Below are 13,121 nucleotides of genomic sequence, written 5' to 3' on the forward strand. Positions count from 1 at the left end.
CTGAAAATGCAATGTTTAAAAGGAAAGCCAAAGGGTAGAGGATAAACAGGTGAATGAGAAGAAGTGGAAGAGCATTCTAGGAAAAGGAAACAGTACCTGCAAAAACCTGAAGGACAAAGAGTACAATGCACTGAAAGACTGAAAGAAATTCAGAATGGCTAGCCTTTTGGGTTAGGGAGGGCTTTAAAAGGCATATTAGTCTAAGATTTTATTCTCTGGACAAGGAGAATAAGGAATGACACAAAACCCAGATTTATGTTTTTTTGAAAATCAATACATTTTCTTTACTGCAGTCATAGTGGAAGGCAACAAGAATGGATATATAGATGATAGAGATGGGCTCTTGAAACTCTCGATTATCTATGAAAAGAACTTCACTATACCTCTTTGTTTCTTCTCAGACACCTTCAATATACATTACTCTCTTCTGCCACTGTAACACTACAGTCTTTCCTCAACTCTTCTACAAATTCTCCTGGGGACTTCACCTATACTTCATAGGTACCACTCTCATAATGTGATGATGACTTCCAGACTTGTAGCCTCAGTCTAGATCTCTGAAGGCCAGAGCTGTATTTCCTACCATTTATTAGACATATCCACCTATGCAATGTTCTATGACCAAAACCAAACACAAGATCCAGACCCCACAAATTTGGTATTTTCTAATTCTGTTGATGGCACCAATGTAGTCACACAAGCCAGAAATTCTAAATGCCACTGATGACCCATTTTTCTACCATCAATCACCAGGAAATTCTGATCATCTCTCAACATGATTAAAATCCATCCTTTCATTTCATTTCCAGTACCAATGCCTAAATTTGTACTTGAATGAATTTTCATCTGGTTTATTCAATAACTGGTCCTTATACTTATACTTCCAGCAACTTTGTCTAATCCTCTACATCATGAAAGAGTCCCCCCTAAAGTGCTTCCTCAATTTACAGGAAAAAGTACAAATTCTTTGACATGACACACGAGGTCCACTATCTGGTTCTTTTCTGCCAGAAAATAGCCTGTGTTCTCCTTCTATGAAATCTCTGCCAGGTTTGGTCACAGTGAACTTGGAAAGCAGATGCAGATCCCTCAAAATGCATCATGGTTTCTCAAGCTGCCAAATGTTTACACACTATTCCCACAGCTTGGTATATCTTCCCATCTTACCCACCTGGAAATCGCCCGCATTCTTTCAACATGCACTTAATGCCCTTTCCTCTGTTAATCTTCCCAGGTTTACATCGTAGTTCTCTCTTCTCCTATCCCCCAATAAAGGAAGAATTAGATATTTCTTCTACTTTACTACAGCACATTTCAAATTATGACTGTTTACATGCCTGTTTTCCTGACTAAATTATATATTCCTTTTTAACAGCATGCTTTCTTGTGTTTGCATCCCTATAACCTAACATACAGTTGGAACTCAATAAATATTTCTTTTTTAAAAAGATTTATTTATTTTTAGAGAGAGGGGAAGGGAGGGAGAAGGAGAGAGAAACATCAGTGTGTAGTTGCCTCTTGCATGCCCCCAAGGCCTGCAACCCAGGCTTGTGCCCTCTCTGGGAAGTGAACCAGCGACCCTTTGATTCACAGGCCAGCAGTCAATCCACTGAGCCACACCAGCAAGAGCTCAATAAATACTTCTTAAATAAGTGAATGTTTACAGAGTGTTGTCATGCATCAAGCTCTGTCTTTATAGAATGGAATCTTGGAATATGTTTCAAAGTACCTTAAGCCATCCAAAAACTGTGAGTCTGGCTTTAGGGAGAGAAAGGCATATGTAAAAGAGGGACTTACTAAGTGGACCCAGTTTATCAAGCATCCAGAGGAACCCATGTGATAAGACTATTTGACAAATATTTCTACACAAATTGTAACATTATTTATAATTGCAAATTTTTTAAATTGGAAACAAATATGAAACTCAGAATATCTAAATGAGAGTTTGTTCAATGGATTTTTTTAAAGATTTTATTTATTTATTTTTTTTAGAGAGGGAAGGGAGGGAGATAGAGAGAGAGAGAAACATCAATGTGCGGTTGCTGGGGGTTATAGCCTGCAACCCAGGCATGTACCCTGGCTGGGAATCAAACCTGGGACACTTTGGTTCCCAGCCCGCGCTCAATTCATTGAGCTACGCCAGCCAGGGCCAATGGATCTTTTTAAAATGATATTTTTGAAGAATATTTAATAACCAAGGAAAATGCTGTTCATTCTAATCTACTAGAAAAAAGAGCTGTATCACGATACCAATTTATAAAAGCCATTTTTAGAAACATATTGGTATAAAAACATTTAGGAAGAAAACCTGAAACAAACTATATTAAATCATTAACAGTATTTATCTCTGGATAATTTTCTACAATTAATCTCACTGCACAAGTATTTATTGAGCATCTACCTGTCTGCTATTGTACAATAACAAGCAAGAGATATCTGTTCCTGTCCTCCTGGAACTAAACTATCACACTTTTATAATCAATCAGAAAAAGCAAAACAGGTTAGGAAAAAAAATAGAAGAGACTGCCCACTCTATATCTGTATTCCATGTAAGATAAAAATGATTCCTGAAATTTCTCTGGAACCTAGGATGGGAACACTTTTGATAAAAATATTTGGGTAAAGACCACCCAAATGTCATGTACTGTGATTATAAACTGTATTATGATACAATAATTGTCTAGATCACTGTGGACAGAAGGTAATACAGACACTAAATCTCCAAACTTCCTGTTAGCAGATTTAAAAATTAACAATAATTATAAATAAAATTCACTCAGTTGATCCTTGATCCATCTTCAATCACATTTCTTTTCTCTTTTGTTTCTTCCCCGCCACCATTTCTTGTTCCTGCCCTCAATGACTTACCCCATCTATATAAAAAGTTTTATATTCCTCTTCTTTCAACCAGGGCATAGCCAGTTTAAGACTGAGCCTTCCCGTCTTGGGGATTCTCACGAAAGATAGGAGCCTCAGATGGGATCTGTGGTCTTAACATAAAAGTAATTCACAAAGAATCTGAAGCTGTAGTCTTTTTAAAGCTCCTGCTTTATAAGGTATCTCAGGTGTAAAAAAAAAAAAGGAGAAAAAAGTAGAGATAATACCTGATTAGAACAGTGATGAATTTACCTTTATTGTTCTTCACTGTAGTTATGCTACTAGTTTATGTCACTGATTGGAAATACTTCTAAAACTTCCTAGGGTTTTCAGCACATCAGAAACACAGTGATAAATAGCAAATTACTCTAACTGCTCTGAGTTTATTAAAAACTTCAGCACTGTAGCTCAATGGTGCATGTTTTCACCCATATTAAAGAGTAAATATTAACTGGCAAAATTCTGTAGGACTTTAAAGCGCTGAAAATGGATATGCTATGAAAGAGTTTTCCAAATATATTTTTTCTTAGAGAACTCAAATAATTGAGACTTGTAATAAAGTACGTATGCAGGACATCACATTAGGCATTACAGGAACAACAGGATATTAAATGCTAACTTAGTGTTGTTATGTTAAAAGCATATGCCCACAGAACTAGGTGATATAATTACTGATATTTACTTGTTCATTCATCAAATTTTTAAGAAGCACTGTGTTCCTAGTCATAATTCTAGGTGCTGTTAGACACTGACCAGTGAACAAAACATATAAAAACTCTTACCCTCATGGAGTATGTTAGTGGCTTGAGATGAATAAACAAGAAAAAATAAGTAAAACATTATTATAAATGGTGATAAAGAAAAAAGTGAAGTGGGAAAAAAAGATGTAAAAGGTGTTAAAAGCAAGTGGGGAAGACAGCAAGTGTGGCTATCTGAGGAAAGACATTCTGAGCAAAAGGAATAGCAAGAACAAAAGGTCCAAAGCTTATTATGCTTATTATGCTTTGGACCATGCTTATTATGTTTAAGGGAGATCAAGCAGGCCAGTGTGGCTGGAAAAGAAGGAATGAGGAGAGTACCAGATGAGGTTGGAGAGAAGGGACACTGGAGCTTCCTGGAGGAGCATTTCAGTAAGGCTTTCATGGACAGGTAGGATAGCAACAGGTTTAAATGAGGGTAGGAGGTGATTCCAGGTAATTAGAACACAGGAAAACAAAAGACAAGGAAACAGAATTGAAGATGTTTAGGAATCAGAGGCTCATCTGGAGTATGAGTATACATGTAGAGGTGAGGGAGCATGAATGTGAGGGAAGGGGATCCTGGGAGAGGGGGTGGTGGTGAAGGCGGTATATGATAAATATTCAGTCTTTGATCCTCTGTTTAGAAACTGTGGAAGAGTGCCATAGGGTACCACCAGGGTGAAAGGCAGGTATTAGCTGCCCCTCTACTATAACTTTTTTATTCCCTGGCAAGAATAGCAGCTTTAAGTTGTTATATTTTTAAAGAAAAAAGAGAGGTCTTGGGATTTTTGTAGGAAAAACACATATACATAGTGAATCATAAGACAAAGATGACTAAAAAGTCAGACTGAGAAGGCAAATAGGAATTTCAAATTTTTTAAAGAGCATTCCAAAAAATGACTAATCCATGGATAAACAGCTGAGTTAATTATCCCTAATTCTACATAAAGAAAAAAAGGATTCTGTTATAATTATCCACTTTATCAAAAGTATACATGGTAAAATCTGGGACCTACCTCACAATTCAACACCCCATATCTAGAACAGCGTCTAGTACAGAAGATTCAAATGTCTATTTAAAGAATTGAAAGGCTTACAGTCCATCCCAGTAGGATCAAACAGTGCTAGAGCTGTCATAACACCACCTTAAATTGTTAGTACGTATTAATAGCATACTGAACAAAAGCAGAAATGTAGGAAGAAAAAATGTTTTCCTTCCATATTACCACCTGTGCAAAACAACATACCCCAGAGGAGTCTACTGGTTAATTGCCCGTATGACATACAAGGCCCTTTGAGCTATATGCAGTACTGTTGTTTGGAATAATGGGATATATATCATGATTAAATCCAATAAACAATGCTGTTGCAAAATTAAATGAAATTTCCCTAAATAAAACCGTGAGTTGAATTAATGTTCCCTTTTTGAACACAGAACCAAAAGCATGAGGCGACCTGAAACAATTTCCTTCCTCTTGATCCTTAAGAATTTAGTAGATTTAGGGAATTGGGTTTTCTTCTCTATGTTTTTTTAAATCCCAAATTAAGAGTAACTCATTCTCATCAGTTTGTTTCAAATAATGCAAAAAAGCACAATAAAAAATACGGCAGCTCCTATACTTGTTTGCTCATGAGATGTTATAAACCCCAGAGAGAGGATATTATAAATTCCAGAAAGTAGGCGAAAAATCATCGACCAGATACAAATGATGAAACTTCTGCCAGGAAAAGCATCTTTCTGCATAGGATAACATTTGTGCTCACATCGTTTTGACCCAATACTAGACTGTGTACATTTAAAATTGAGAGGAAAGGTTTCATAATTTTAAAATTAAGTTTCATACTTATAAAGTGTTTTTTTAAATGCAAATATCGGGATGTCGATATTTTCTCCCGTCTTTCATGAAGCATTTTTCCATGCTACTACTAGAACATCCTCAACTGAAACTCCGTAAGTCGTTTCAACTCCCTTCAATGCCATGATCAAACATGAAAATGAGTTTATACCACAAAAAAGTTCAACAGTGGTTTGCAAAAGTGAGGTTATTTCTGCTTCTTGGTAGCGATTTGACCAAGCAATGAACATCGGGTGCTTTGAACGGAGTAAACGGCACCCCGGCCGCTTCATCTCCAAGATGCAACAATAAAAGCAAGCTCCCCCTTAAACTTCGCTAAAAAGTGGCCCTCTTCCCGGGAGCTCTAGACCACAAGAAAAGAGCCGGGTTTGGGGCCGGCCTGCCTCACCTTATAGACGTCCCCGTAGGTGCCACTGCCGACTCTCTGGACGAGCTCGTAGTCATGCTGCGGGTTCCGCCTTAGGATGTCCGCGGCAGGCCGCAGCGGGGCCTCCATCTTCGCCCAGAGCCCGGCCACTGCAGGCTCAGCCCGCAGCGACCCGGTTCCCGCTAACGAGGACACACAGCGCCGCTTCCCAACATGGAGGCTCAGCCTGCAGCTCCGCCTGCACAAGGGACAAGTAAAGGCGAGTTGGCGCCGCGGGCTACGACCCCGAGCGGCCCAGCCCCCTTCCCTTCCGCCCCGCCGGGAGCGGCGGAGAAGCGGAGCGGCCCAGGGACGGTCCCGGCACCCCGCAGCTTCGTTCCGGCCGCAGCCCTTCCTCTCCTCTCCTCCGCCGCTCTCGAACTGTCCGGCCCAGCCTCCCCGCCCTCCGGGGGCTGGGGACCACTCGGTACCTGAGAGGGGTGGCCCCTCTTTGTTGAGCGCGGCGCCCGAGACCTACTTCCTCGCCGGCGCCTGCGTCCTGCTTCCCAACGCCCGCCTGCCAGCCGCTCCAAGTCTTGTTCCGCCGTCTCCCGTTGCAGCGCCCGTCCTCTCGCAGGCAACGGAGGCGCGTAGGGTCGCCGCTGCCGTCGCAGCACGTTCCTATCCGGGGCTGCGTCACCGGGAGACACGTTCCCGGTCAGCGTAGGTCGGCGTCCAGCGGCCCGCCCGAGTGCGCTGGCCGTGGGACCAGAGTGCCTCCCTGAGGCCTCGTCCCGGCACGACAGCCTCCCGGGCGCGCCCCTGACCGGCGCGGCTTTTAAGACCCAGGCTCTGCTTCCCACTCTCAGATAGGGACGCCCCTGGGCACTCGTTGGCCGACGGGCCTCCACTAAACAGCCCCCATATTCATCAGGTAAACAGTGACGGGTAGAGGGAGATGGGTGGGCGTGAGAGCTATGGGAACGCAGCCCTCCCAGTTCACGGAAAAGGTACGTTGAGGGCGCTGGGCCAGAAGTAACCTGGCAGTGGGGCGCTGGGAAGGAGGTGGGGAAGTGCCAGGTTAACTAAGTTGCGGCACACCCTACTGCACCTTCCTGTTTTGCAAACTCTTCCCAGCGGTACCAGTTTAAGGCTGGACTGCACACCTGAACAACCTGTCTTCTACGGAGTTTTCCCGAGACAGTTCTGAAAGCTTGTATTCCTAGGAAGTCTCAGTGGCCCTTATTCTCTTGGACACAAGCGCTCTCGCCGCGGCTATTGCCCTTTGGTTAAAGCAGAAGTTCAGAAGCTAAAACAGAACCACCACAACCTGGTTCTGGCTCCACCACTTCTTCAGTATATAATCCGGGAGAAACCGTCGTATTTGGCAATATCTCACTATCCTTATCTGCAGCTTGAAAGGGATTAGTTTTGCACCTGACATCCGAGAAAGTGTTGCAGGGGTGTCCAACTTTTTGGCGTCTCTGGTCCACACTGGAAAAAGAGGAGAGTTCTCTTGGGCCACACATTAAATACACAAACATGAAAACAGACAAAATGTTTTGAGTAAATTTACAACTTTGTGTTAGGCCGCATTCATAGCCATTCTGGGCTTCATGAGACCCCTGGGCGGCAGGTTGGACACCCCTGCTTTTTACAGAATTATAAAGAGGGTAATCAAATACAAGAGGTTTTAAAATACTTCACAATGCACAGAATGTCAAAGAGGAATTCAGGGAAATAATTTGGCTGGTATCTCACAAGCTGTTTTGCATTTTCAGTTCCAGTCTTGTTATGAAGGTAGAAACAAATTTGCCGGATTTATGTATACTGGCAAAGTTATTTCTAGAGCCCAGTAGAAGTTTTGAACAGAAAAGCCAGACAACACTCAGCCAACACATTTAGTAACTGAAAAATCACAAAGGAGCAAGTTCCAGACATTGGCTTGTGGCTTTCAACATCCAATTCAATTCTGTTCCTGGGTAATATGCTCCCTGTTGATCATTGTGATCAATTGTGTAATGTAGGAATTAAATTCACACCTTCACAGGACAGGGTATATGTATTTTCTTGTGTTCCATACACAAAGGGCACTTATTTACAGAATATAAGTAAGCTCAGACCTACACGCTCTGTGGACAAAGCCTATGTGTTTGCTGTATTGAAAAAATTGTTGAAGAACAGTTGCTTCTTTCAGAGCTTCTTGGCACTTGTTTTGGTGGGCACATACTTTTGGCTTCAATGACTCAAAATCTTCTCAAATGTTCTGTTAGTATCCTAGTACTTGTTAACTGTCATAGATTCTTTCTTTTTTCCTCCAGTGATCCTGTAAGCATTGATCCTTTCTCTAGTCTGAAATTTATTAATTCTTACTTATTCATACCTGCCTTATTCCACAGAGAATCTGAGGCATTATACAGAAAATACATACAATAACACAACACAAAAATAAGGAAATGAGGAAATGGGTATGATGTTAAAGGGAGGGGAAAATAAAATAATGAAACAATGTAGCAAATTAGCCAAAGCAGAGGATTTTACAGTGTTCTTGAGACCACAATCAAGAGGGGGCATATTTTTCCCCCAATTCTAAGACTTTAAAAACTTTACCTCATAAGTCTTCATAAAGTGGAAACTTTGAATTCAGTTTGAAATAAGGATGGTGTCCTTCTAATAATCCTTCAAGCATGTCATTCTTGAAACACAATGTTTGATATGAATTAAGCAAAAGAAAATTTGAGATCATAGATTTCAACAAGACCCTGGAAAGAGGATACTTTATGTTGCCAGTAATAGCAGATCCATATGCTTTAACCATTCACTCAGAGGTGGATAGCATGAAAAAAGTTGAGGTTCTACATAGTAGTTAAAAAATGTGTCTGCTGTAATCATTATTTTACTTGTACCACAACTGATGCAAAGAGGAAAGCATTTGCTTTATACTAACTCCAAAAGAATCTTAAGGATTTTTAAATACATACTGGTTCAGTTTATTTTAATAAGATCAGTGAAGTCATAGCTAGTGGTTAAATATTACATGATTGTAAAGAAATTCAAATTCAATTTCCATAAAATAAACTACAGTGTGTAAATTTAATTTTATATCCTAAACTAAGTACCTACTTTCAAGGTTGACAGTTATAATTATAACATATTATTATATTATGCAATATAATAATATAATAAAATTATAATAAAAATTGTAGCTAACAGAAGAGTTTTTTTTACAAACTACTCAATTGTATAATGACAGGGTATAGAATAAGAATAAATGTGGCTTGATAGCTCTTCATCCCAACCAAATTATCTTATTTTCTTGGTGTCTTCATAATATTCTGATATATAAATATATTCCAGCTTTTACTCTAAACTATATAACAATCCGTAATGGTTTGTCCTGTGCTTTACAGTGTTTTTCCCTTCTTTCAAAGTTTTTTAGTAAAATGCTTATTGTAATCTGTGGCCTATGGTTTCAACTTCAACCAAATCTGAATTTTTAAAAATTGGAGATATAAACATTTTCAGCTTCTATGTAGGTAAGGTTCACAATTTACTATGCAAGACATAATGGCTAATTAAAACCCTCAAGTGTGGCGGAATAAGGAGCACACTATGCTCCTTATGTGGAGCATAAGGACAATATTTTAGTCTATGGAACATTTAAACAATATAATCTGATGAATCTTCCAACATAAACTAGTTGCAAAGTGTAACTCAATGTGATTGAATTGGTTGCTCTATATGTTTGTTAAATATAAATCTGTTAAATGTTGGAAGACATCTGCCATGATTATGATTTGGATTTTCAAATAGTTAAGCCATGATTTCTCTTACTAATTAGGGCCAGTTTTCTGTGTGGCAAAACCCATGTTCTTAAAGTACATATAGGAGAATTCTATTTTGTTGTGTACAGCAGTAGAATATACTGTATCTCATTCAGAATCAGTATCAGATCACTAGGATGGGAGTTTAAAAAAAAAGAATCGAAGGCAGTGCACATTCTTTAATCCAGCTTGAATTGCTCATCTGCTGTTAAAATGCTATTTGTATCACTCTGATCCCAACATGATGGTTTTAAGGTTTATATGAGACTTGATAGCAGTGGTCCTGTGTTCAACTCACAAATTGGTCCTGTCTACAAACACAATAACTAAGAAAAGATATATATTACAAATAACTGTATGTTGTTCCTTATCAGTTTTCTCACATCATGAGTATAATGCTCAGAAAGGGTGCCTAAAGTTTGCTTACATCTCACATGAACTGGTATTCTGAGAAATGAATGCAGAAGAGGCCACAGTACCTGGCTGTGGCCCTATCCTACAGCTATACAACTCTTTCAGGATTCTAATAAGGTCTTTTTTTAACTTGCCCCTTTAGGGCAAGGATGATAATGTCTCCCCACTGTTGCTAGTTTCAGGGTGCTTCCCAATCCCTTGTTGGTCCCTTTAACCCTGTCCTCATTTTTATAAATAGTCCTTTCATTAGCCTCTCTTTCTGTGCTGCCTCTTTCTTGCCAGAATCCTGATTGCTAGAGGAATTGGAAGTAACCTTAGGAAAGAAACCCTTGATTTCTGGGATGGTATTACTCACATATCTGATGATTACCTGTATAAAGTGTTTGTCATGGAAAATGGAACAATAGTATTTCATAGCATGGAGTGACGTCATAATTACTCAAATAATTATCACTAGTGGCATGTGATGTAATGCTGCATGTAGAGCATAACATTGGAAGATCAATGTCTAGCACTTGGCCACTTTGACAGTGATGATTACTAGAACTGGTATCATTTGCTTTGAGAATACATGTGAAAAAAGACAGAAAGCCTTGAATTCCAAACTGAAGGCAGGAGTAGAAAATCAGAATGCTTTTTTGACAGCTTGGAAGAAACCTATATCTCTTACTGTTACAGGCAGATAGGGCAGAGGATCAAGCCCAGGGCCCAATTGTAAAGGCTACAGAGTTGCAATGTCAGTTAAGTGTGAGACCTAGATCTGTTATGTAAAGGTAAAAGCACTAGTAGAGAAGAACTGGTACCCAAATGGGGGCATTTGGGCCAATATGAATGAGGCTGAGAACTTTGAATAAGAGTTAGACTTCAGCATAGCCCTGATGGAGAAGGACAAGACCTGTTCTTGAAGGAGAGAGCTTATGCACTGAAAGAATTACAAGTTTTTGCCAAATACCTAAAGTTCAGATTCAATTTGTTGACTTGACCAACTGGTAATCCTAAATTGGTTACTTGAAGCTAGTAGTCTATATGCTAAGATGCCAGAACTTTCTTGTCATGGTATAGAGGAAGAAATTATAGATTCACAGAGATGGAAATGTTGGACTTCCTCTAGTATGTGTATCCTATTCAGTTATCCATTCCGTCCCTAGGAGGGCCCATAAAATCTACTTTTATCAATGCATTGGGTAACGAGCCACAGATATCACTGAAAAATTATCTCATGGCTATTCTTAGTTGGCTAGAGATGATGATGGAGATGGTATAATGAAATTGGGATCCATGATTCAGTCGGAATATTGAGATCCCAGAGAAGGCCAGGTGGGGGATTCTTAACTGTCAAAGACATGTTCAGCATGATTATCATGATAACCTTCAGGAGGAAGGAATGAAATCAGGGTGTTTGACTACAAGGATTTTTGGTGATGGTCTATGGTCACCAAGTCTCTAGGAATGAATAAAACCAGCAGCCTACTTAAGTGCTACTTGACATACTAAGCAGAAAAATTCTAGGTCTGATGAGCGTAAGTGTAACTGAAATCACTGTAATAGAGATTCAAGACCTAAATTCTTAACACCTAGTTCCTAGACTAAAGTCAGTTTACAAACTAGAGTCCCTTATTTGAGAAAGAGAGGCCAGGTTCCACTGAGGAAGGATTCCACAGTATATAGCCAGGTATAAACAGTGAATCTCTTCTCAGACAATGCCAGGTGTACTTGTGACCTTTTACTGGGTCATTGTGAACTGAGGAATGGGGAATTCTCATATCTTCTAGAAATTAATAAATACTGGCCCTGAGTATTAATCCCTGCAATCTCAAAATACCAGCAAAATTCCAGTGGTCAGAGTTGAGACTTAAGAAAGTCAAGTGTAGTCTTGATTCAGGTCTGTTTTATAGTGGATACAGTGGATCTGATGAACTATGTGGGGTTATCTTTCCAGTCCCAAAATGTATGTGGAATAGCTATATTGAGTAGCAGAATCCCTGCTTTAAGTTTACATAGAGTAAGATTTATTATGATTGGAAGGGCTATGTGAAAAACCTCAGCTAATTTATGCTCCCCTGTGCCAAAGCAGAAATTAAAATTAAACTTTGCCAGTGGGGGAATTTTAGAAACATGCCCATGGAATTATCTAATCTTACTTCAGACCCATCACTTAGAAGCAACTAATTTTAGCTCTGACCAGGTAGCTCAGTTGGTTAGAGTATTATCCCGATAAACCAAGGTTGTGGGTTTGATGACCAGTCAAGGCAAATGTAAGAATCAACCAATGAATACATAAGTAAGTGGAACAACAAGTACATGTGTCTGCTTCTCTTCTTTTAGGATGGATATGAGGTGGGACCCCCTCCAAAAAATGGAATTTATTTATTAAAAATTGTGTATTTATTCTTGCATGTTTAAACTTCAGCCACCTTCAAAGCACTCTGCATTTGATGCAATATACCTATCAAGACTTTTTTTCCAGTGCTCAAAAATGGTTTTGAACTCATCGATTTTTATGCCGTTTAGTGCTTCTGCCTTTTTTGTTTCACCTCTTCCACATTGGCAAAACATTTCCCTTTGAGGATTTTTTTCATCCTGGAAAAGAGAAAAAAAAAGTTGCTCTGGACAAAATCGGGTGAATAGGGAGGGTGGGGCACAGGGGTCATGCTGTTTTTGATCAAAAACTGCTGAACACTCAGGTTGGTAGGGGCAGGTATGCTGAGTGCACTCGTGAACCACCCATCATGAAATGGATGAACAAGTTTAAAGAATCCTCAAAAACATTCACTGAAGCCGAACACAGCCTCCTACAACAACACCAGCTGGTGCAGATGGGTTCCTAGAACACTCACCTAGCAGGGGAAGCCTGTACCACAAGGGGCCTACCCTCCAGAAGATAATTATGGGATAGATATAGATATAGATATAGATATAAAATATATGAGTAAATTCTGTATTCTTTTTTACTAGATGTCCACTATTCCAATGTGGAGATGTATTATAGTATACCACTTTTCTATATATGGACATATAGGCTGTTGCTAGTATTTTGCAATTACAAAAAAATGCTACAGTTAAT

General features: G+C 39.6%; 1 protein-coding gene across 4 annotated transcripts in view; it reads right to left on the reverse strand.

Moving 5' to 3' along the window:
* MAP4K5 (mitogen-activated protein kinase kinase kinase kinase 5) overlaps nucleotides 1–6,553 on the reverse strand; it is a 105,788-nt gene extending 99,235 nt beyond the window's left edge. The window contains exons 1-2 of one of the 4 annotated variants that reach the window (XM_045823036.1): nucleotides 6,358–6,553; nucleotides 5,862–6,078 (exon numbers count right to left, since the gene is read on the reverse strand). In XM_045823036.1, coding sequence (XP_045678992.1) covers nucleotides 5,862–5,969 — 108 coding nt within the window. In that variant the 5' untranslated portion in view covers nucleotides 5,970–6,078; nucleotides 6,358–6,553. Of the gene's footprint in view, nucleotides 1–5,861; nucleotides 6,079–6,310 lie in introns of those variants that run through there. The other 3 variants (XM_045823037.1, XM_045823035.1, XM_045823038.1) reach the window with 3 other exon arrangements.
* Nucleotides 6,554–13,121: the final 6,568 nt, after the last annotated feature.

Source organism: Phyllostomus hastatus, unplaced genomic scaffold (genome assembly GCF_019186645.2).
Source record: "Phyllostomus hastatus isolate PE091 unplaced genomic scaffold, TTU_PhHast_1.1 phas_scaffold_501, whole genome shotgun sequence".
In the NCBI taxonomy this organism is placed as follows: Eukaryota; Metazoa; Chordata; class Mammalia; order Chiroptera; family Phyllostomidae; genus Phyllostomus; species Phyllostomus hastatus.